This window comes from Eschrichtius robustus, chromosome 5, assembly GCF_028021215.1.
Source record: "Eschrichtius robustus isolate mEscRob2 chromosome 5, mEscRob2.pri, whole genome shotgun sequence".
Classification (NCBI taxonomy): domain Eukaryota; kingdom Metazoa; phylum Chordata; class Mammalia; order Artiodactyla; family Eschrichtiidae; genus Eschrichtius; species Eschrichtius robustus.
In genome coordinates, this window is record NC_090828.1 from 27,302,553 (window position 1) to 27,328,486 (window position 25,934).

The following is a 25,934-nucleotide window of genomic DNA, read 5'->3' on the forward strand; positions in this document are numbered from 1 at the left end:
CTCACTTGTCTAAAAATTTTCCAAAGTATCTGTGACTTTAGGATTGAGACAAAGATGGACATAATAGTACATCTGGAACACTATAGCATAAACTACCCATAAAGTTCTAATGCACCACTGTTATTGTGTATTTAACCATTGTTCAACTAATTTGTGTCATCTTCACTTTCTTAATCACATTTAAACTATCAGGTTTAAAATACAGAATTTCTTATTTTTCACATTTTAAAGTTCCTAGAGTGATCTCACATAATTTTTTAATGAGAGAGTCAAAATGGTATTGTACCAAATATAAGGTCTGTTCTAATCTGGCTCTATCCTTTGCTGGCTTTGAACCCTGGCCAGTTGGTGATTAAGAAGAACCATGCATGACTCAAAAGAGTGACAGGCTGGTTTCCTCTCTCCCACTTAGAAAACAAGAAATTGGCTCTTTGCCTTGTCAGCTCTCTTGCTTTAGACAGGCATCTCATTGTTCTTTGATTGTTTGATTGCCACCTGCCTCAGCTCTCCTGGAGACCTGTGACTTTCTACATTTTACAGTCATCATAGCATATATCAGTACACATTAAACACTTTGGAATTAAAAAAAAAATACTTTCAAAGACCAATGTCCAGGAATCGGAAACTGACTGAAAAATCTTAAATAACCACAGGTCATCATTCTGGGTGATTACAGTGGTATTTGCATTTTCGGCTTAAGTGAAGCTACATACCTTGCTGGTCACTAAATACCATGAGAGCAAAAGCTATTAATGTCACAGAAAAATGTCATGAATTATATTAAAAGGTTTGGACTATTTTCCAAGGTAAAATATGAGTGGCCAGTGGTTACATATTCATGTGTTATAAAAAGGGATCATTTGTAGGCAGGCTAAAGGGGTTTTGTTGTAAAAAGGTCTATTTTAGTTTTTCTTTTTAAAACGTGAATACAGAAGACTTTTATTTCTTGATATTTACTTGGAATTTTGTACCCAGTATTTATATAGCATATGAAGAATTTATTAAACCAGAAGATAAATAAAGGAAATTGAGAGATTGTGTTCAAAACTCATATCTGGGTCTCGTTTATTTGACAAAAATACTTTCTAAACAAGATCCACATTATACTCTTGAACCTCTTACATGTGTATAAGGCTACACAATGTTCAAGGTGCTTCTGTGCAATTAATTTCAATTGGTCCTTGCTTCATATTTTCCCTCAATTAATATGCAATTAAACCAAGACAGAGTTTAAAGGACTAATACATGACAGACATGACTAATGTAATAATAATAATGACCTACTTTATTGAGCAATTGCTATATTTCAGGTATTATGATGAGGACTTTACATTTAATATCTCATTTAATCCTCACACTAACCCTAGGAGGTAGGCATAATTATTACACTTAATCTCATTTTACAGGGTTTAGCTAATAGATGTCAGAGTGATTTTAACCCAGGCAATCTTATTCCAGAACCCTCATATACTTTTAATCATGATGCTGTACAGAATATATTTACTAAGATTTTTTCCCCTTTCTTTTCTTCTTTCACCTTACTACCTTTTTCCCTCCTCTTGCCACTAATGCTGAGGGAAAAAAAAAAAGACCAAAAACGTAACCCCATAGTTAGGCTTTGGAGTAGGGATTCATGCTTTCTTCCATTAGCAGAATTAACTGGAATGGGGTACAGGGTGAGAAAATTCTTCCAACAACTTACAAGATCCAAGGCGGCTGCCAAGATCGATGCATCAGGAATTGTCCCTGGCTCACAGCAGTTTAACAGAAATTGAAAGCGCTTCATGCCTTGTCGGATTGCTCCAAGATTCACCACGTTTTTGCTTTTTCCACCTTCTTGGTTGGAAGACAGATGGTCATCAAGACTGTGGCAACCTGTAGGGGTTTTCCCATGTTGGAGGAATGAAGGAGAGAGAGTGTAATGGTTGTAGATTAAAAAAGAGCTTTGAAGTTTCAACAATGCATTTTCTGTAGTGTTGGCCTAAGAACTTTTTCCTGAACGACACTTCCCTCCTCTCTATCTAATGCTTGATTTGGACACCTTGACTTTTAGGAATCTGATGACACATAGCATATGTAAATAAGGGGTCTTATATAACTATTTTAATATAGGGTCTGATCCATAGAGAACAGACTTGTGGTTGCCAAGGGGGAAGGGTGGGTGAGGGAGGGATGGATTGGGAGTTAGGGATTAGCAGATGCAAACTATTATATATAGAATGGATAAACAACAAGGTCCTACTGTATAGCACAGGGAACTATATTCACTATCCTGTGATAAACCATAACAGAAAAGAATGTGAAAAAGAATGTATATATATATATATATATATGTATAACGGAATCACTTTGCTGTATAGCAGAAATTAACACAACATTGTAAATCAACTATGCATCAATAAAATAAATTTTAAAAATTAAAAATTAAAAAAATAGATAAATATAAGGTTTGATCATTTTGCTTTCAGGTCTCTTCTCTAATACTGCTAAGCGGATTATTTAAGATGATTCTGCCTGTAACTAACTTCTGTTTTTATGGAAGATGCAAAATCACTGTGCAATTTCAGATCTGTTACAAAAAACTGATATCAAAGACAGTATCTTGATATCTTAGTTACAATGCAAAGAATCCTTGATTATTAGAGTTGTAAAGGACTTGAGAGGTTGGTCATTTAATGCCAGGATTTCCAAACCTGCCTGTGCATCAGAATTATCTGGGCAGTTTTTGAATCTTATTCAGAAGTTCAGAACCAGAGTCTCTGAAAGAGGAGTGTAAGAATGTGTGCTTTGTAAAGCCTCACAGATGATAAGGATGCAGCCAGCCTGACCCCACACGGTGGTCAGAGGTTTAGGAACCACTGATTCATCCTCACTTATTTTTCCATAGTTAAACTGCATACGAATGAGAATCAGTCTAGAGCTTCTTAAAATGCAGACTATCAGATCTCATCGCTAGAGATTTGGATTCCATAGGTCTGCAGGCTATGTATATTTTAAACAAACATGTCACGTGATTTTAATATAGAAAGTCTAAGGATCACACATTAAGCAAGAATAATACAAAGCATTGTTCTTCATTTTTTTTTAACCCCAGGTACGTTTTTAAAAACCTAAGTATCTCATAGCTTTTCTATAGCTTCTAGTATATATATATATACACACATATATATATAATATTTAGTTTCTCTTACATAATGCTATAATATTGAATATAGTTTTAAACACCAAGCCCAAATTACTTCCCATGATTCTGAAATGTACTTTCAGCACCTAAGAATATACCCCCTGATTTAGTGCTTGGCTTAATGTGTGCTGACACCATTCATTTGCGATGTTGCGAACTCCAGGTCCTCGCTAAGTCACAGATCCCATTACAGGAAACAGCTTTCTCACCTCTTCTCTGAAAAATACCTTGATACCTCCCACCCACTGCCCCACTTTCCCACTTGCTGCCTCAACACAAAAAAAGTGGCCCTCGTAGCCTTTGCTCTCAACTAAGCTGCCCTATACGTAAGCAGGTCATGATTGGTGGTTGCAGATGTATGGTGAATGATTTGTTCCTATTAATAAACACTAATGTTCACAAATTTGCATTTAAAAATCAGATCCAGAGTTGGATGTACCCCTTTAATAACTTGCATTCTTTGTAAACAAAAGGGCGATATTTACAATTATGAGCTTGGTTTACCATGAGAGTGTGTACTAGTGGAAAAAGATGAGCACCTGTTCTTTTAGAAAACACATCCTTTGGAAGCAGTTCAAGCTTGGGAAAAAGATTCCTTTGGACTTTATTACCACAAGATAAAAAATTATGGCATGGGGACTGAACCAAGATGGCAGAGTAGAAGGACGTGCTCTCACTCCCTCTTGCGAGAGCACCAGAATCACAACTAGCTGCTGGACAATCATCGACAGGAAGACACTGGAACTCACCAAAAAAGATACCCCACATCGAAAAACAAAGGAGAAGCCACAATGAGACCGTAGGAGGGGCGCAATCAGAGTAAAGTCAAATCCCAGAACGGCTGGGTGGGTGACTCACAGACTGGAGAACACTTATGCCACAGAAGTCCACCCACTGGACTGAAGGTTCTGAGCCCCATGTCAGGCTTCCCAACCTGGGGGTCCAGCAACGGGAGGAGGAATTCTTAGAGAATCAGACTTTGAAGGCTAATGGGATTTGATTGCAGAAATTAGACAGGAGTGGGGGAAACAGAGACTCCATTCTTGGAGGGCACACACAAAGTAGTGTGTGCACTGGGACCCAGGGGAAGGAGCAGTGACCCCAGGGGAGACTGAACCAGACCTACCTGCTAGTGTTGGAGGGTCTCCTGCAGACGCGGGGGTGGCTGTGGCTCACCGTGGGGACAAGAACACTGGCAGAAGTTCTGGGAAGTACCCCTTGGTGTGAGCCCTCCCAGAGTCTGCCATTAGCCCCATCAAAGAGCCCAGGTAGGCTCCAATGTTGGGATGCCTCAGGCCAAATAACCAACAGGGAGGGAACCCAGCCCCACCCATCAGCAGTCAAGCAGATTAAAGTTTTACTGAGCTCTGCCCACCAGAGCAACACCCAGCTCTACACACCACCAGTCCCTCCCATCAGGAAACCTGCACAAGCCTCTTAGATAGCCTCATCCACCAGAGGGCAGACAGCAGAAGCAAGAAGAACTACAATCCTGCAGCCTGTGGAACAAAAACCACACTCAAAGAAACATAGACAAGATGAAAAGGCAGAGGGCTATGTACCAGATGAAGGAACAAGATGAAACCCCAGAAAAACAACTAAATGAAGTGGAGATAGGCAACCTTTCAGAAAAAGAATTCAGAATAATGATAGTGAAGATGATCCAGGACCTCGGAAAAACAATGGAGGCAAAGATCGAGAAGATGCAAGAAATGTTTAACAAAGACGTAGAAGAATTAAAGAACAAACAAACAGAGATGAACAATACAATAACTGAAATGAAAAATGCACTAGAAGGAATCAATAGCAGAATAACTGAGGCAGAAGAACAGATAAGTGACCTGGAACACAGAATGGCAGAATTCACTGCTGCAGAACAGAATAAAGAAAAAAGAATGAAAAGAAATGAAGACAGCCTAAGAGACCTCTGGGACAACATTAAATGCAACAAAATTCGCATTATAGGGGTCCCAGAAGGAGAAGAGAGAGAGAAAGGACCCGAGAAAATATTTGAAGAGATTATAGTTGAAAACTTCCCTAACATGGGAAATGAAATAGCCACCCAAGTCCAGGAAGCGCAGAGAGTCCCATACAGGATAAACGCAAGGAGAAACACGCCGAGACACATACTAATCAAATTGGCAAAAATTAGAGACAAAGAAAAATTACCAAAAGTAGCAAGGGAAAAACGACAAATAGCATACAAGGGAACTACCATAAGGTTAACAGCTGATTTCTCAGCAGAAACTCTACAAGCCAGAAGGGAGTGGCATGATATAGTTAAAGTGATGAAAGGGAAGAACCTACAACCAAGATTACTCTACCGGGCAAGGATCTCATTCAGATTCGATGGAGAAATCAAAAGCTTTACAGACAAGCAAAAGCTAAGAGAATTCAGCACCACCAAACCAGTTGTACAACAAATGCTAAAGGAACTTTTCTAAGTGGGAAACACAAGAGAAGAAAAGGACCTACAAAAAAAAACCCAAAACAATTAAGAAAATAGTCATACGAACATACATATCAATAATTACCTTAAACGTGAATGGATTAAATGCTCCAACCAAAAGACACAGGCTTGCTGAAAGGATACAAAAACAAGACCCATATATATGCTGTCTACAAGAGACTCACTTCAGACCTAGGGACATATACAGACTGAAAGTGAGGAGATGGAAAAAGATATTCCATGCAAATGGAAATCAAAAGAAAGCTGGAGTACCAATACTCATACCAGATAAAAATAGACTTTAAAATAAAGAATGTTACAAGAGACAAGGAAGGACACTACATAATGATCAAGGGATCAATCCAAGAAGAAGATATAACAATTATAAATATATATGCACCCAACATAGGAGCACCTCAATACATAAGGCAACTGCTAACAGCTGTAAAAGAGGAAATCGACAGTAACACAATAATAGTAGGGGACTTTAACACCTCACTTACACCAATGGACAGATCATCTAAAATGAAAATAAATAAGGAAACAGAAGCTTTAAATGACAGAATAGACCAGATAGATTTAATTGATATTTGTAGGACATTCCATCCAAAAACAGCAGATTACACTTTCTTCTCAAGTGTGCATGGAACATTCTCCAGGATAGATCACATCTTGGGTCACAAATCAAGCCCAGTAAATTTAAGAAAATTGAAATCATATCAAGCATCTTTTCTGACCACAACGCTACGAGATTAGAAATGAATTACAGGGGAAAAAACGTAAAAAACACAAACACATGGAGGCTAAACAATACTTTACTAAATAACCAAGAGATCACTGAAGAAATCAAAGAGGAAATCAAAAAATACCTAGAGACAAATGACAATGAAAACACGACGATCCAAAACCTATGGGATGCAGCAAAAGCAGTTCTAAGAGGGAAGTTTACAGCAATACAAGCCTACCTCAAGAAACAAGAAAAATCTCAAATAAATAATCTAACCTTACACCTAAAGGAACTAGAGAAAGAAGAACAAACAAAACCCAAAGTTAGCAGAAGGAAAGAAATCATAAAGATCAGAGCAGAAATAAATGAAATACAAACAAAGAAAACAATAGCAAAGATCAATAAACTAAAAGCTGGTTCTTTGAGAAGATAAACAAAATTGATAAACCATTAGGCAGACTCATCAAGAAAAAGAGGCAGAGGACTCAAATCAATAAAATTAGAAGTGAAAAAGAAGAAGCTACAACAGACACCGCAGAAATACAAAGCATTCTAAGAGACTACTACAAGCAACTCTATGCCAATAAAATGGACAACCTGGAAGATGGACAAATTCTTAGAAAGGTATAACCTTCCAAGACTGAACCAGGAATAGATAATATAAACAGACCAATCACAAGTAATGAAATTGAAACTGTGATTAAAAATCTTCCAAGAAACAAAAGCCCAGGACCAGATGGCTTCACAGGTGAATTCTATCAAACATTTAGAGAAGAGCTAACATCCATCCTTCTCAAACTCTTCCAAAATATTGCAGAGGAAGGAACACTTCCAAACTCATTCTATGAGGCCACCATCACCCTGAGACCAAAACCAGACAAAGATACTACGAAAAAAGAAATATTACAGACCAATATCACTGATGAATATAGATGCAAAAATCATCAACAAAATACTAGCAAACAGAATCCAACAGCACATTAAAAGGATCATACACCATGATCAAGTGGGGTTTATCCCAGGGATGCAAGGATTCTTCAATATATGCAAATCAATCAATGTGATACACCATATTAACAAATTGAAGAATACAAACCATATGATCATCTCAATAGCTGCAGAAAAACCTTCTGACAAAATTCAACACCCATTTAGGATAAAAACTCTCCAGAAAGTGGGCATAGAGGGAACCTACCTCAACATAATAAAGGCCATATACAACAAACCCACAGCAAATATCATTCTCAATGGTGAAAAACTGAAAGCATTTCCTCTAAAATCAGGTATAAGACAAGGATGTCCACTCTCAGTGCTATTATTCAACACAGTTTTGGAAGTCCTAGCCACAACAATCAGAGAAGAAAAAGAAATAAAAGGAATACAAATTGGAAAAGAAGAAGTAAAACTGTCACTGTTTGCAGATGACATGATACTATACAGAGAAAATCTTAAAAATGCCACCAGAAAACTACTAGAGCTAATCAATGAATTTGGTAAAGTTGCAGGATACAAAATTAATGCACAGAAATCTCTTGCATTCCTATACACTAATGATGAAAAATCTGAAAGAGAAATTATGGAAACACTCCCATTTACCACTGCAACAAAAAGAATAAAATACCTAGGAATAAACCTACCTAGGGAGACAAAAGACCTGTATGCAGAAAACTATAAGACACTGATGAAAGAAATTAAAGATGATACCAACAGATGGAGAGATATACCATGTTCTTGGATTGGAAGAATCAACATTGTGAAAATGAGTATACTACCCAAAGCAATCTACAGATTCAGTGCAATCCCTATCAAATTACCAATGGCATTTTTTACGGAACTAGAACAAATCATCTTAAAATTTGTATGGAGACACAAAAGACCCCGAATAGCCAAAGCGGTCTTGAGGAAAAAAAACGGACCTGGAGGAATCAGACTCCCTGACTTCAGACTATACTACAAAGCTACAGTAATCAAGACAATATGGTACTGGCACAAAAACAGAAACATAGATCAATGGAACAAGATAGAAAGCCCAGAGATAAACCCATGCACCTATGGTCAACTCATCTATGACAAAGGAGGCAAGGATATACAATGGAGAAAAGACAGTCTCTTCAATAAGTGGTGCTGGGAAAACTGGACAGCTACATGTAAAAGAATGAAATTAGAACACTCCCTAACACCATACTCAAAAATAAACTCAAAATGGATTAGAGACCTAAATATAAGACCAGACACTCTAAAACTCTTAGAGGAAAACATAGGAAGAACACACTTTGACATAAATCACAGTAAGATCTTTTTTGATCCACCTCCTAGAGTAATGGAAATAAAACCAAAAATAAACAAATGGGTCCTAATGAAACTTCAAAGCTTTTGCACAGCAAAGGAAACCATGAACAAGACGAAGAGACAACCCTCAGAATGGGAGAAAATATTTGCAAACGAATCAACAGACAAAGGATTAATCTCCAAAATACATAAACAGCTCATGCAGCTCAATATTAAAAAAACAAACAACCCAATCCAAAAGTGGGCAGAAGACCTAAATAGACATTTCTCCAAAGAAGACATACAGATGGCCAAGAAGCACATGAAAAGCTGCTCAACATCACTAATTATTAGAGAAATGCAAATGAAAACTACAATGAGGTATCACCTCACACCAGTTAGAACGGGCTTCATCAGAAAGTCTACAAACAACAAATGCTGGAGAAGGTGTGGAGAAAAGGGAACCCTCTTGCACTGTTGGTGGGAATGTAAACTGATACAGCCACTATGGAGAACAGTATGGAGGTTCCTTAAAAAACTAAAAATAGAATTACCATATGATCCAGCAATCCCACTACTGGGCCTATACCCAGAGAAAACCACAATTCAAAAAGACACATGCACCCCAATGTTCATTGCAGCACTATTTACAATAGCCAGGTCATGGAAGCAACCTAAATGCCCATCGACAGATGAATGGATAAAGAAGATGTGGTACATATATACAATGGAATATTACTCAGCCATAAAAAGGAACGAAATTGGGTCATTTGTTGAGACATGGATGGATCTAGAGACTGTCATACAGAGTGAAGTAAGTCAGAAAGAGAAAAACAAATATCGTATATTAACGCATATATGTGGAACCTAGAAAAATGGTACAGATGAACAGGTTTGCAGGGCAGAAATTGAGACACAGATGTAGAGAACAAAAGTATGGACACCAAGGGCAGAAAGCCGCGGGGGGGTGGGTGTGGTGGTATGATGAATTGGGTGATTGGGATTGACGTGTATACACTGATGTGTATAAAATTGATGACTAATAAGAACTTGCTGTATAAAAAAAAAGAGAAAACCTATGTATTAGGTTTATAGACATGTGTGCAATTAAAAAAAAAAACAACACTACTGCTACCTTGAAAAAAAAAAAAGACTATACGTTTTCCTGTAAGCACAGCTTTAGTCACATCCAAGTTTTGGTATGAAATATTTTTATTATCATTCAGTTCAAATTATTTTCTTACTCCATTTTGATTTGTTTTTGGGGGAGTTACTTAGAAGTAGTGTATTTCATAACTTCTAGTTACTTTTTTGTTACTGATTTGTAGCTTAACTACAAGTCAAGAAACACACTTTGTATAATTTTAATACTTTTATATTTGTTAAAATTTGCCTTATAGCACAATATGGTCAGTTTTAAAAATGTTCCAAGTGTGCTTGAAAATAATTTGTAATTTAAAGTTTTGTAGTATAGTGACTATATATCTGCTTGTTGAATCAAATTTGCTGCTCACGTTATTTAAGTTTTTTATATCCTTACTAATTTTTTGGGGGGGGGCTCGGTCTACTGGTTCTGAAAGAGGTATCCTCTATCAGTGAATGACAGCAATATGTTAAATCTCCTATTATGGTAGTGAATTTGTCTATATTTTCCTTGTAGCTCTGTTGCTCTATATAATTTGAAGTTAAGTGCATACAAATTTAAAACTTCCTGGTAAATTGAAAAAAAAAAAATTATGGCATGGCATGAAAATAATTACCAATTCCTGGTCAACAACTTTTAAAATGTCTCAGCATCATACTGAAATATGTAGGTGTGAAATGGTATGGTATCTGGAATTTGTTCCATAACACATTAAAAAAAAAATAAGATGAAGCAAATTGGAAAATTTTTTATCATTATTGCAAGTGGGCGATGGATATTTAGGATCCCTTGGGTCGTTTTTACTCTTTGTCTATGTTTGAAAATTTTCCTAAGCACAAAAATGACTCAGGGGTTTCCCTGGTGGCGCAGTGGTTAAGAATCTGCCTGCCACTGCAGGGGACATGGGTTCGAGCCCTGGTCCAGGAAGAGCCCTCATGCCGCGGAGCAGCTAATCCCCTGTGCCACAACTACTGAGCCTGCGCTCTAGAGCCCGTAAGCCACAGCTACTGAAGGCCGCGCGCCTAGAGCCCGTGCTCTGCAACAAGAGAAGCCACCGCAATGAGAAGCCCATGCACCGCAATGAAGAGTAGCCCCCGCTCGCCACAACTAGAGAAAGCCCATGTGCAGCAACAACGCAGCCAAAAATGAAGTAAACTAAGTAATTTAAAAAAAAAAAAAAGGTCCTACTGTGTAGCACAGGGAACTATATTCAATATCCTGTGATAAACCCATAATGGAAAAGAATATGAAAAAGAATGTATATATATGTATAACTGAATCACTATATTTCATTCCTTATGGGTACATTTCCTTTTCAGGTACAAATATTCCATATTGAAAATTCTATATTCAACAACTTCAGTATTTTTTTTCCATTTAGTATAGCATATTTTGTATTAAATGCAAAAGGAAGTAGCACAAGAAGAACCTAAAGTTGGAAAAAATTCAGAAGACAGAATTTCAAATGGTATAAAGAAGGCAAAGCTAGAAACTACAAATAAGGAACAAATGTTTCTTGGACAATGCTGTTTCCAGACAGCTGCCTTTCAAAATACTACTCTATTTACTCACTGGACATTACCAAAGCTATCAGAACAGGTAACTCCTGTTATTTTTCTTATCTATATATCACTTTATTAATCATTTATATACAGTCCTTTGATAGATACACATATCACAGGAAATCTCATCCATTAAAAAAAATTATAACCTTAACAGTACCTAAACTTAAACCTTGAATTTAAGATAGATCCCAAATAATATGTTTCTTTTTAGTGAATCCAGTTGTTTCATTATTTCATACTATAATTAAGATTTAAGATACATTAAGTGATAACTCTAAAACTTGTAATAGAACTAATATATAAGACAGGATGGATGGTAAAAAAATTTATTCTTATTTAACCAATTTATTAAAAACAGTTGTCATCATTTTATTAAAGGAAGCATTAAGAATAAGTATCCCACCATTTTTTCCAATATTTTTGACAAGCTAATTAATTCTAAAGAAATGTATTCAATATTACTAAAGAAAGTGTCATTTTGATTGAAAGAACTTCAGAAACAATGCAGTTAAAGAATATAAATAAAATAATTAAGAGAAAAGTGATCAAAACAATCTTTGTCAGCAAGAACCTATTCTGTGAAGAATCATTCATGGAATGATGTACACTTATTACAGGTAAGAAGATCAGCAGAATCCTACGAGCCCAGGACATAAGGATCACGCTGTAAGTAAAAGCTATTTACAATGGAAAATTTCCATTGTATCTGTATAGCATTAATAGATAACAATATATTTACTAACTTTTTGAGCACTTAGTATGTGCCAAGTACTATATGAAATATTTTATAATTTATTTTAAAAATAATTTTTGTAACAGTCATGTAAGATAGATATTTAAAGGTAATTAAAAAGAGAGAGAGAGAGAGAATAGAGACAGAAAGATAAGGAGAAAAGGGACAGGTTAAGTAGCCTAGTCTAAGTTCATGCAACAGAAAGTGACAAAGTCAGAATTCAAATCCAAACCTAGTGACAACCAGCCTGTACTCTTACCACTCTGCCACACTGTGTCTCTAGAATACCTGAATGTTTATGTTGAAAGAGTTCAGACCTTTACATACTGCTGAAGGTAGTGATTATGTCAGGAAAACTTACTGTAATAAATAAATCAACACTGTACATGTTACAAACTGATTGTCAAGTTGTACCCTGCTGACATTTCATATTGTAATACTGAAAGAAATGTTGAAAAGTAATTTGCCTATAAAAGGTACCTCTTCTATATCAATCTTTTATATAAACTTACTAGTATGTAAGGATGCCTCTTGGCTTCCTTGGCCATGATTAATCTTTTAGTCTCAGTACGCTTTAGTTGCATTTATTTACTATTTTTTAACATTAAATTTACTGAGGTATGATTTACATAGAATGCATTTTTAAAAAGCTGTTAAATCCCAAAAGGGTATTTCAAAATCTAGTATTTCTTTAAGCAGCATTTTCCATACAGTTTATGGCAGAGCTGAGCACAAAGAAGATATTCAGTAAATTTTGCTGATCATCTGACAACAAAAACATTGCTTTAGTTAATGAAATATCTTCCCTCAGAGAGAGACAGCATGATTTCTAAAATAAAATATTCTTAGTGAATAGAAAAATATAGAAGAAAAAGATAGCTGGTCTGTGAATGTAATTTCAGTTCTGTTAAATGTTCAGCAGATGTATTTTTCATTTGTTGAATAATTTTTTAGATTGAAAAAATTCTATCACCTATTGCATTTTATCTTAACTCAGTGAAGTTCAGGTACTACATTGAAACTGAGGGTAAGAACGTTTCATATTTGCTTTCTTTAACAACCTTAAAGAAAGAAACAGAAAATATGCAATTAAATGAAAATAATTTAAATGAGAAGGAAAAAAGACAATGCATCTATAATGGATGCATGGGGATCATTTATTCACAGATTGCAAAGTAAAAAAGAATGAAAGAAATAAGCAAAAGCAGGCTCAAAGTTAGAAAGATGTTCACAAGGTCAAGGATGGTAGTTGTTGCAAAATACAATGTTCTTAGATTAGCAGATAATGTTCTTTTGGTTTTTTAGAATAGCTGGGGATACCTCTTTTGCGAGAGATTCTGAAAGAGTTAACTCACAGAATACCTTTTATAATTTTTAACAAGCCAGAGATCGTGGACAAAGAATGATGATGTACAAGCCATGTTCTTTTGCCAGTCCAAAGCACATAAAATATTCCAAAATCAGTCCCAGATTTTATCATCTTGTCTTCTAGACACACAGGAAGAGACTGTATTACAGGTATTGTTGACACAAACTCATCCTAGACTCAGGCTGTATGAATAATCTGCATCAGGTCTTTTCTATTTGTGAATGGAATATAAAAACTATGTGAAACAATGGTTGATATCTGTAAGAATAGTGGATGAGGAAAACTCAAAATCCAGAAAGAACTAAGTGTTATGAAACAATAATGATAACATATTTGGAACAAGAGTAAGAGTAAAAATATTGACCTATTACTTGAAGAAGGGAGTGTAAGGAAATCAAAGGAGGGTAAACAACTCAATTATGCTTTCATCCTTTCTACTAAGGAGAAAAATTCACAGATGGGAAAGTACAGAAAAGCTTCATTAAAAAGGCACCAAATGTGAAAGACTCTAGTTTCTGAGCTTAAGCCTCAGTTCCATCATATTACACTCCAGTCAGTGCACAGAAATGACCTGGAGATGCGATCACAGTACTAGTCAAATGACATCCAGCTAACACAGCACATACCTAGAGAACATACTTTAGTTCCACACTTCATTCTCAAAGAACCACCACAAAAATGTCTTTATAATACCGACAGTTTTGAACACTAGATATATCTTCTCTAAAATATCATGAGCGGAAAGAGTGCAAGAGGACTGAAAATGACAAAGATCCCAATTATTAGGAAGATTCTTGAAACCATAGACTAATAAGCCTGATGTGTGTCCTAGCCAAATTCTGTAAGAGAGAATTGGATAGGGAGGAACATTAAAAAAAAAAAAAACAAAAAAAAAAACACAGAAGTAATCATAGACACCACTGTAGTTTACTGAAGAAGACATCGTGTTGAACTGTTACATTCCTCCTTTTGACAGAGTTATAAAGATATCAGTGAGATAATTTTTTAGTCAAGTCTAATGATGTTTTTTGTATAAAGTAGGAAAGTGCTTGCTGATCACTAGTAAATTAAATGTATGGTTGGCTGAAAAACTGTACCCACAAATTGTTAATCAATAAAAGTCAACTACATGTGCTCTAGGAGCTATTTCTTTGTATTTGCCCTGCTTTGTGAGAATATCCACAACTTGGATGAAAATAGGGAAATATGTATGTCTCTGATGATGGATTTTTATAGCACAATTGTAGAGAAGGAAAGATTCAGAATTCCTGGACAAGTGAATTAACTACCCCCCAAGTTAATCAAACAATACATTTTATTTATTTTGAGATGAGGAATGAATAAGGGTTACATCAAAGTAATGCATGATATTCGTTCATGTGAAGGACAGGTGGCAGAAGTTAATCCAAAATTCAATACAAACCAACTCTGTGATGTGAAAACAGATAATGCAGTCTTAAATTGTGTTCATCCACTGGCTGTATCCCTGGAGCTTAACAGTTACACTATCTATTACACTGATTAAAGTCAAATATAGTGCATTGCATTCCATCTGAAGCACCACATTTTGTGAAGCACATCATCTAATTAGAATACATAGTAAAATGAAATCAGGTTGGTGATGGATCTAGAGACTCTTCTATGTAAGGAAAACAAAAGGAATCAACAATATTTAATGAGCAGAAGTGAGATCAAAAGAGAGAACAAGAAATAGATAATAGGTGAAACTGGCATTATGTGTGTATGAGCGTACGTGTGTGTGTGGCTACAGATATCATAACTAGGACTAGTGAGTCAAATTTATGGATAAGTATATTTTCAGCACATAAGGAAAGACTTTCTCACAATGAAAGCTGTCTAGTTCTGGAACAGGTTGCTTTGCAAAGTAATAAACTTCCCCTCGGTGGAAGTGTTCAGAGGGTGGCTGGTCACCCGTCTGGGATATAATGTGCAGAATTCCTAAGTAGATAGGTGGGTGGATAAAAGGATACCTGGAGTTTTTTTTTAGAACTCTCAGATTTTAATAAAGGACAGAACAGCGGAAGAAAAGGCTGTGTCTTATTCTTTGCACACCCAGGGCCCACTAGGGAATGAGGAACATGGTAGGACTTCCATAAATGTTACACCAAACTGATAACAAATAGAGAAGCTATAAATAGTAGTACAAACAACACACATATGAGAAAGAAATGAATAAGAAATCAATGGCAATAGAAAGTAGATCATTTTATCTGATCAAATGTTTGTTCCGTGTAACGAAAGTTGCATGTAATTCTTAGGCCAGGTGACATTTACCAAGACGCTTGAAGAAATTCTCCTCTTCGTCTCTCCCGTTTTCCATTCCACTCCCTGGTCCACCTTCAGAAAGCTTTACAGCACTGGTGAATTTGACCTGAGAAAAAAAAGGACAGTAGTCAGGTAACTCAATTCAAAGGACATTCTTTGTGTTTATACTAACCTTTACCTTGAAAAATAAGTTGTTTAGAATATAAAGGTCACTTCATTTCTTTTGGCTTCCACATCTGGTTAGCTAGTCTGTATAGTTTATTCCCATGTGGCAATAAAGACATCACTTATAACTATAATTTGAAGGAGAGTCTGGTCACAGATTGAAAGTAAAATAATCAGGCACTATGAAAATAATTTAGTGAACAATTGAGATATTCTTAGAGTTTAATTCTGATAAAGTCCAAACTCAAATTTATGAACAAGTCATATTCATCCTTTACAAACAACACCACAGCTGAGAATCAGATGAAAGTAAGAGATAGCCAAATAGAAGATTTCAAATCTCTATGAAAGAACCAGTATAAATGAATTTATAATGTGTACTATAACTAAAGTGCAATAACATGTTTTTTTCCTAACACTTAAAATGTGTTTGTTTACAGCAAAGCAAGGAAGCTATGGACCTCACAGACTCTCAAATACTTGGCCAAATTTTAGTAAAAAGAATATGAAGGAGGAATTATAAATATATCTTCTAAATGTCTTATAAGGTTGCTATAATCTTTTTATAATTCCAAAATATTACTTTAAAAAGAGATAGAAGAAAACTGGTTTTAGTGAGATTCAAAGAAGAAAGAGTATAAGCAAATAATTTGTATATAAAGAAATGTAACTCCTATCACATGCTGAAAATTACAGCGACCAGGCCACGAATCAGCCACAGGGAAGACTCTTATCAGAAATGGATTTCACTAAGAATCACGACCTTTTCCAAACTGCATGCTACTACAATGCTTAACAGAAGAAGCACTTAGTGGGAAAAATCATCCTGAGCTTCTTTATCCTTTTCAAAGGGGAGAAAGGTTCAGATGGTAGGAAAAGTAGGGAAGGAAAATAAATGGTGTGTGTGTGAGTGTGTGTGTGTGTAAAAGAAATCACTGTACAATTATGTGTCCTTGGATAGGAGCTTGAGATGTTAGGATTTAATACATGTATTAAAAGTAGCTGGGAATTAATACCTATATACCTCTCTATATCTGCATTACAATTTTATTTATAGTTTTTGTCACTTTTTTCCTTTCTATGATTGCCTCATACTAAGACATCTTAGTTCCCATAGTTCACTTAAGTTTCCAAAACTTACTTACCTTGAAGAGAATTTCTTCAACTCCTCCTTATTTGGCCCCTCCAGGTGTTTAGCAGTTCTCAGCCCTGACATTTTTCTATCAGCGACTCCAACATTCTCTTACGTAAGTAATGTCCTGTTTACCTTGGAGCTTTGCCTGATGAAAGAGAGACGGTCCACAGAGCTGATGTCCAGGAGGTCCTCCACACCATCTGCCAGGCCTGAGAGGGAGGATCGTTTCAGCCAGTTTCCTAGTTAATAATTTTAAAAAATTAGACCATTATAGCATTTTCTCCCAAATGGATTGTACAAACAAGTTGGCATGTGCCCAACAAGCAATGAAAGTTACATGACGATGTAAATAAAAGTGAAAACAAATTGCTTTTGAAATGTACATGCTTTGAATAAAAACATTCAGTGTTGGACTATAAAATTACATGACTAAATCAGAACAAAAAGAACCCGGGCCTCTTGGGTGATTAAAACCGTAACCCATACAGTTCTCTTTGACAACTTTCACATCCGTTAAGTCCTGTTGGTTTTACCTCCTAAGTATCTTTCAAATATGTCTACTTCTCTCCATCTACACGGTCACCACCCAGTCTAAGCTACCATTACTTATACCTGGACCACAAGGGCAGCTTTCTATCTGGTCCCCCATATCCACTCATGCTCCCTCCAATGTGTTTTCCATGCAGTGATCTTTTAGAAAAAAAGTTTACCTGCTCATGTTATCCCCCTGTTCAACATCCCACCTCGGCTCTGTAGGGCTGTAGGATGAAGAGCCAACCTGACCTGCAAGGCCCACACACTCTGGTCCCTAAGGCTTCACCATAGTCATGCAGCCACTCTTGTCTCAGTTCTTCCATGTCCCTCCCTCCTAATACCTTTGCACACTGTACTGCTGCCACCTGGAGTGCTCTCCTTCCTCCTTCTCCCAAGTACCCTGCAGACTCTTAATGTCTCTTCCTTCAGGAAGCCTTCCCTGATTCCTGCCTCTCCTCCTCCTCATTTAGGTTAGGTCTCATCCTTGCATGCTTTTAGGGCACTACATATACTGCCCTCATAAAATTGATAGTTTGGGGACTTCCCTGGTGACACAGTGGTTAAGAATCGCCTGCCAATGCAGGGGACACAGGTTCGATCCCTGATCTGGGAAGATCCCACATGCTGCAGAGCAACTAAGCCCATGCGCTGCAACTACTAAGCCTGTGCTCTAGGGCCCGGTGCCACAACTACTGAGCCTGCATGCTGCAACTACTGAAGCCCACACGCCTAGAGCCTGTGCTCCACAACAGAAGCCACCGCAGTGAGAAGCCTGAGCACTGCAACGAAGACCCAATGCAACCAAAAAAAAAAAAAAACAAATTCATAGCTTGCAACTCTACTTAGTTGTATGATTATCTACTTTAGTGATTGTCACCTCTAATAGACTGTAAATTCAGCAAAGTCAGGCATTGTGAAATTCTGCTCACCATTTAATCCCTGAATCCTAGCACAGTGTTTGCACACCATAGGAGCTCATAGGAAAGGTTTGAGAAATATCTGCTGAAAAAAGTGAATGAATGAATGAGTAAATGAAGGAGTCAGCCTAGGCTTTGTGACTGGAAAGCTCTCCCTTTCTCTACCTTCCCATGAGTTGCTCTGTTTTGATTGTGAGTTGGTTTGAGGACATGGCAGGGAATAAGAGAATCCATAAAATAAATACAGACATACTTTTACCTATGGGGAGTTTAAGCTTCTTTCGGAGGGAAATTCTACGGGACCGTGAGCGGGTGCGCCGGTCAGAGGTGGTCCCTGAGTGGGCAGTGGTGCATTCTGAAGTGTCCTGCTCAGACTGGCTGCTGGTGTCACTCGCCGCACTCTGGGATTTGAACATCTTGCGCCAGAAATCTTTCCTCCCCATGTTGCCCCCTTGCATTTGTTCATCACTGAAAGCAAGCAGAGGAGAGGGTTAAACGTCTGAACACATGTGAAATTCTCTTAAATTTCTTTCAACCTCCTGCCAATGACACTGTGGCAAATCATGCAGGATGATCTTTGATGGGCTGGGATTTAGGAAGAGGCAGAGTGGGAGTGGAAGGAGGGAGATCAAGCTTGACTCTCTGAGCTCTTCTTGAAAATAGCCATGTCTCAGCTGTCGAGTTGAGGAAATCATTTTTTTCAGCCATAATATAAGACTAAATATTATTGCAGGTAATCGTCTGCGAGTGTGAGTCATAAAAGCTGAAGCACTTACAGTGTCAGTAAATATTTAACTTTTTCTTTTTAAGTTCCCTGGGGGATGTGCAGTACCGTATCTTATTCCCCACCCCCACCCCAGGACAGTATAATTCTTGGCCCTAAATAAACTCACAAAAATACTTGAACGAATGAATAAATAAAATGCAATCACCACACCCAGGGGATGCATCATCCCACAATTTTTCACTAAGGAATTTTCATAGTGCCTGATTATTTAGCTTTCTTAAGTCAAAGAAACTTAAGGTTTAAAAGTAGAAAAAGAAATTAACCTGACTCAATAAGACAAATGGGAACATCTCCAAAGGGATTTTTGACTAGGGCATTCCACAAGAGGAAAAAGACAAGTGGCCAATGGTATGCAGAGTTTAATCTCACTAGGAATTAAAAAAAAAAAAGGCCAGTTGAAATGAGATCCCTATTTTCACTCATTAAATAGGCAAAGATTAGGTGGGGTGGGTTGGGAGGCGAAGAAAGCAATGATACTATCATACTGCCATGATGAGAGAATGATTCAACTTTTCTAGAGGGTAATTTTGTAAGATGTTATCCAAAGCCTATGTCTACACCCATGACAAAGAACTTAAATTTCCAGGAAGTTACCCCAAGGAAATGATGGGACAATATACTAAGATGTAGATACAAGAAGGTCAAATGCTCACTGAGGTTTTTGGGTCAATGTTAAAAAATTGGAAATAATCTAACTTCCATATGATGGCATCCTCTGTAGTCATTAAAATCCTATTTTCAGAAGACTAGTGATATGGGGTATGTTGATGATATATTGCAAAGTTAAAAGGCACTGATAAAATGGATTAAGCAGGATATCACCAGGTTAATAAAAAAAGTACACGTGTATGTGTCTTTGTGTAAGTTTATGTGTACACATGCTCAAATATGTACCCAACATAATACACCAAAAGTTTACTGTGGTTATCTCTAATTGAAGGTATTTAAAAATTTTTTTTTCTATGCTTTTCTGTGTTTTCCACATTTGGCAACTTGAAGAACACATATTAGTATACTTTAGTAATCTGGAAAAGAAAAGGCTATAGAGAATACTCTAGTAACATGTGATGAAATTTTGGGGGGGGGGGTTTGGGTAATGATCTGTTTATAAGCTTTGGGGTTAAATCTGGGATCTACCTAAAATTTGACAGTACTGTGTAAAGCAGTTATTTTCTGGGGATATTTACATGGGAATGTAGATATTTTCTCTCAAAATCTCATTAGAGTACTAAATACCTTTAATTATTATTTTAATTCAGGACATTCTGTTCATCAAATATGGTGTGAATTTAAATCAGTGTTTTAGAATTTGACTTCCTCGTTATTTTTATCAAATGATCACAGTGTTTGAAGCATTTCTTACCTTTGGGGAATGTGCAACACAATGATGAGTATATGACTAAGTGGCCTGAGTGTGGGAATATCCAGGGAGACTATAATTGATCAGCTTTACAATAAAATCTCGCATCAGTGTTGTCCAATGGTGTGTATCAATCATGAGCTTCAGAGAAATGGGCATATAAAACTGCTTTTAATATTACTCAGTTAATGTGATTTTTACTTAAAAGGGAAAAAGGAGAGGCAAAGGGCATGAGGGAGGTAGGGGGAAGAGAAAGTTCTCTGCCTTCTGGCAGAGGAGGAGCCATGATCACCCACCCACCTTTCTCCAGTGCTAAACAGAGGACATGTGGCGTGCTCATTCCTGGGCCCACTTGGACCAGGGAAAAGTCCCATGTTTCACATTCTATGACATCCTTCCAAGTGGAAATTTTTATGTAGAGGCATATTAATACATGTATCTTCATTCAAGGGAAAGAACAGACATGTGCTAAATGCTGAGAAATCAGGTGGTGTTTACAGAACACTGCAGAGAAAGAATCTTTTGCAATCTAGAAAACTAAATCACCTAGCAAGGTAGACAGTTTTACGTTTAAATCTAGTTTACCTATTAAATCATTCTTATTATTCAGATTAGCTCAATAGTTATAAGTGTTATTTTGGGGAAAAAAGTCCTCTCCTTTTTTGGACAGATTCTGTATGTAAGGACTTTTAACTAGTCTTGTGGTTGGTTATTCAGCTACAGACAGACCTTTGCCTTTCACAGTAATTTTTTTTCCCTTAAAGCTTATGTTTGGATTTTTACTATGTCCTTAAAGATGTCCTTAAAGGAAAAACTAAACCTCAGTTTTGAGAATGGAAATTAAAGAAGACAAAGGCTAAATGGTAATTTGGCAAGTCCATTGTTTCATTGACTGACTGTCATTCATTCATTCTTAAAATTAAGTGCCTACATGGCCGCGCCGCCTCTAGGCATTGGGTCTGTAATGGTAGGTAAAAACTCACGTGGTCCCTGCACCCATGCGGTTGATTTACCTTCTCCTTACTTTTCTCCACCCATTTTAGGGGCAGTTTCTAAGATTTTGAAGGCCTACAAAAACTGTGCAGGCTTTTTGTTCCTTAAAGGTTTTGTTTGCTTGTTGTGGATTACCAAGGTCCTATTTCATGACTGTGATTTCCTTGACTATAGAGAGGGGATACCATAAAATCTGGAATACCCTGCAGAATTTCTGAAAGGATAATCATTTAATACTAAATCAGGGTTTTGGGAAGTAGAATGGTATACCTAAAATGATCATATTTTAAATACTGATCACACCACTTGTGGGTAAATAGGTCTCAAAAGAAGAATGAATACAAGTGAGCCTTTCATAGAACTAGACTGTATATTTGGCGTCTACAGTAATCCTCACATTTTCTGAGGGCACTATTTTCATGATGCTTTTGATTTTGTTATTATGAAAAGTAGAGATAAACTGATATCAGAGGGCATTGGAATGGATCTCAGGAGAGAACCAAGGTGAAAAGGAGAAGAGTCGATGTTTCAGCTAACGCTGGACAGGAGAGTAGATTATCTTACTTATTTTTGGAAAAGCTTCATTGATTACATTGACAGTCGTAAGGGATTTATAAGTGATTTCAAGCAAGAAAGTGGATGCCATCCCCAGCCCACCTGATACACATGCTAGTTTTCAAGATTTATCTGCAGGATTGTGCATGAAAGGCAGAAGTGGGGTAGAGACTGGCAATGGGAAAGGCAGTGAGGGAGGCTTCCTGGAAACACGAGGTTGGTTATTTGTGATTTGGGCCTGTAGAGATTAGTGGCTTTGGGAATGAAAAATAAAGGGCAGAAGCAAGGAGAAGTTCAACAGAAATGAAAAACAAACAAACAGCAACTTGGAAAACAGAATTTCTTCCAGTGGGAAGAGCTCAACCCACTCCATGGGAGACAAAACCAATGCTACTTACTGCTCTGGAGTCTGTGAGGGGCGACCGGACATGAAGCTGCGGCATTCCTCAGGTGCAGAGGTCACCTGGCCTTTATCCACAATGCTTCCTGCCTCTGACCTATGCAAATGGTACATTCCACCAATCACAACATAGCAGGACACCACCTCCCAATACTTCATATACTTCATAAAGCAAAACACTTTGTTATAGACAACCTAAATGCCCTGCAAACCCTATACCATCATGAGTCTATGTTGGTATGGAATATATCCTACCATTTGAGTCATGACATACCTACCTTATTGCCTAAGGATACCACCATCATTGCAGACAGAGCCATTAACTACAGGCAGGATTTTAAGTTTAGGTATTTCTTTTAATCTTCATAAGTGGCATTTCTTACACAATAGGCATACAATAAATTCATATTTATTAGAAGAAAAAATAATTGGGCATTGCTCAGCAATTTGTCTTTTGCCATGTTAAAAATATTACTTGCTGAACAGGATGATATGGTAACAGTAATTGCTTTTCCTTTCTGGATAAGAATGTAAGTTAGCTATAGAAGGGACCAAAACACAGACAACATTTTACCATGTAATTAAGAGCTTTGAAGTGTGGTTCAAGTGTATGAAAGTTTGGGATCAACTGAGCTCTGATTCATACAAAAGCAGCATTTATTTGATGGTAAACTCATTCCTTTTCTAATCTGTTGCTGGGCCACCACCAGTGATATCACTCATACAAAAAATTATAGTTCCCCCATCCCTGTACTGGAGTTACACACTATGTAGGAACCACATGGACAGTACAACAGAAGATTATATTCTACAGACATAGGCAAACCCTCATATTCAGAGAGCTCAAGCTTCCAACCTTTTACCACCTCCAGGCTTAGATTCCGGTTCATTTTCCTCCACCTTTTTCCCTGGTGCCAACTTCTCAGCACTATCAAGCAAAGCACTGAGGGCCACTCTCCTGAAGACATTCCCATGGGCCTCTTTGATAAACTGGACCAGCTGACGGATGTCACAATACAGTCCCTGTTTGGAGGCCAGAAGGAAAGTGCGGGGAAAGATAGCTGTGATTGAATAGTATTCACAGAAAGAGGGGTAGAAGGTAATTCCTTGGATTTAGATGAGCATTGGAATCATAAAAGGAAAACATATTACTACAGTGAAACCAACGGTGTCCTGTCCCTCCATTGTTCCTATGGTAACATTACCAAGAACCTTGCCCATCATCCTTAGTATGAAAAAAGATGGTTACCATGCTTCATATTCAGAAAGTTGGCTGTATCATTAGAAAGACATCAATTTACACTTTTAACCACTGGATTCGCAAGCTTTTAATTTTCTCTCTTAATTGTGACTTCTGAAGAGATGCCTGCAAAAAAAAGGCAATCAGAATTCTGTCTAGACTAGAGATTTCAGTCTCTGTTCAGCTTCTCCAAATTTTCTGCATCATTGTGATAAAATATGCTAAGTCCTCTAGACACTTCCAACAGAGCCTGATATTCAAGAATGATCCATTTAACAAATTTAACAAATAATATGTATGTTGTAGCCCAGTTGAACATGAGCTTGACTATGGACTGAAGATGATACAGGGCTATTAAAACCAACATATTAGTGATTCAACTTTTAATGCAGGACTTTTATTTTATTTTTAAGATATTAAGCTTTGCATTCAGCATTTCCCCCTCTCTCTTCTCTCTTTAAGAAGGTAGTTACTATATTCTTTGTCTTAGGAAAAGTTCATGACAAAGCAGAACACAGAAGTCTACAGAACACTTACCTTATAACCCTTTTGGGTTTCAAAACCTAAGACCATTGGGACAATTATGCCTATGATGTTTGGAAAAGCAGAAGGAAGAACTACTAAGGAAAACATAGAATGCCCTTTGGGCCCTGTGGGCAGCAAGGCCCTATGCTCTCACTCTGCAATTTGGTGGCTCCTCCATGGACGGCAAGGCCCCAGAAAGCAAGGGTTCCAAACTCACCAGACAGCCCATCCCTAAGCAGCAGAGAGCACTACGTGAACTAAGAGGCATGACTGATGATTGAAACCCACGGAGCCTCACCAGGCACTGGGTCCTACACCTAAGACTTGGGGATCTTTGCACCACTCTGTGAGGTGGGGAGACCCATGAATGACTGAGGTTCAACTTCCAGCCATTCTGATGGAATGGGGGTCCAAAGCCAAACTTAAGTTGATTTAAAGAAAAATAAGAAATATAGTATTTCTTCTATACACGAGTTTGTAGGTTAAGACTTATAAGAGCTTGCATATACTATAATCAACTTGTCAAATTACTGCTTGCCATGACCAAACTGAATGCATGGATGGTACCCAAGTTATTCACAAGCTCCAAGAACCTTGCTAGGATGGCTTCAACAATCAGCAAAATTAAATTCCTTTTCATTTGGGGTTTTGTTCTGTTTATCTCAAGTTAAATGAATACAAAGTCTCAGTGGTTTAGAGTAGCTTAAGACCATTTCTTCGATTTAGGTAGATTAGCAGATAGTGTCCATATGTGTAAATGGGCTGATTTCTGCATAGCAGTCATTGTATCTAACAGATTGGTAAGATAGAGAAATGCTTCTTTATTCCTGGGAGAGACCTGAATTCATCTAGTCATAGCAGATGTCTCAGTCTTCATCCACATTTTACTATCCCAAACCACAATCTCCTTAGCAGCAATTAAACACTAACATTTTATAGCCCGGCTCTCTGTACCTGTGGCTTCAGTGGTTTAGTTAACACAGTCTTTTTGAAGAGTAGCTAAAAGATTACAGTGTTCAATAAAAGAAGACAAAACCCATTTCAGCAGCATATTTGCATTAATTTTTAAAGTAAGCGTGGTTTCAAACAAAAGCTTGGTATAACTTTCTTTAATATTTCATGAGCCAACACGCTGGGCTCTAGCACCTTCTCTCTGAAGGGCTCTAAGTACCTAGCAACTATCTCAGCAACTACCACAGAACCTCTGAGATGGAAGAGATAAGCCACTTTGCAGGTAGGATAACAAGTAACGGAGGAGAAATGTGTTGCTGAGTTTCTACTGTGAGTTACTGGTGACACTGAGAAAATAGATATTTTAACTTTAAAAGTTTTAGACTTCAACTTCTCTTTCTCAAGGCCACGGCACGAGACTGAGAACTCCTGTGGGAAGAAGAGGTGAGCCTCTCACCAGATTCTCAGGGCTGTGCAATTCATGCGTAGTTGAAGCGCAGCGCGTGATGAGGGATTTAAACATGGCGCTGACGATGATGCCTTCCACATTTTGGGCTGTGGATTTGTGGTCCACCGTGGTGAAGTTATTTCCAAACCCAGCCTTGTCTGGAATGCAAAGGCACCAATTAAAGGCAGTGTTTCCATTC

At 37.4% G+C, this 25,934-nt stretch overlaps 1 protein-coding gene across 3 annotated transcripts in view; it reads right to left on the bottom strand.

Annotated features, from left to right (window-relative positions):
* Window positions 1-25,934, bottom strand: part of UNC80 (unc-80 homolog, NALCN channel complex subunit) — a 232,901-nt gene that overhangs the window by 151,169 nt on the left and 55,798 nt on the right. For 2 of the 3 annotated variants that reach the window (XM_068543797.1, XM_068543796.1), the window contains exons 16-22: window positions 25,745-25,893; window positions 23,428-23,594; window positions 22,570-22,668; window positions 18,730-18,944; window positions 17,158-17,264; window positions 15,735-15,831; window positions 1,703-1,875 (exon numbers count right to left, since the gene is read on the bottom strand). In XM_068543797.1, coding sequence (XP_068399898.1) covers window positions 1,703-1,875; window positions 15,735-15,831; window positions 17,158-17,264; window positions 18,730-18,944; window positions 22,570-22,668; window positions 23,428-23,594; window positions 25,745-25,893 — 1,007 coding nt within the window. The remainder of the gene's footprint in view (window positions 1-1,702; window positions 1,876-15,734; window positions 15,832-17,157; window positions 17,265-18,729; window positions 18,945-22,569; window positions 22,669-23,427; window positions 23,595-25,744; window positions 25,894-25,934) is intronic. The other variant, XM_068543795.1, reaches the window with a different exon arrangement.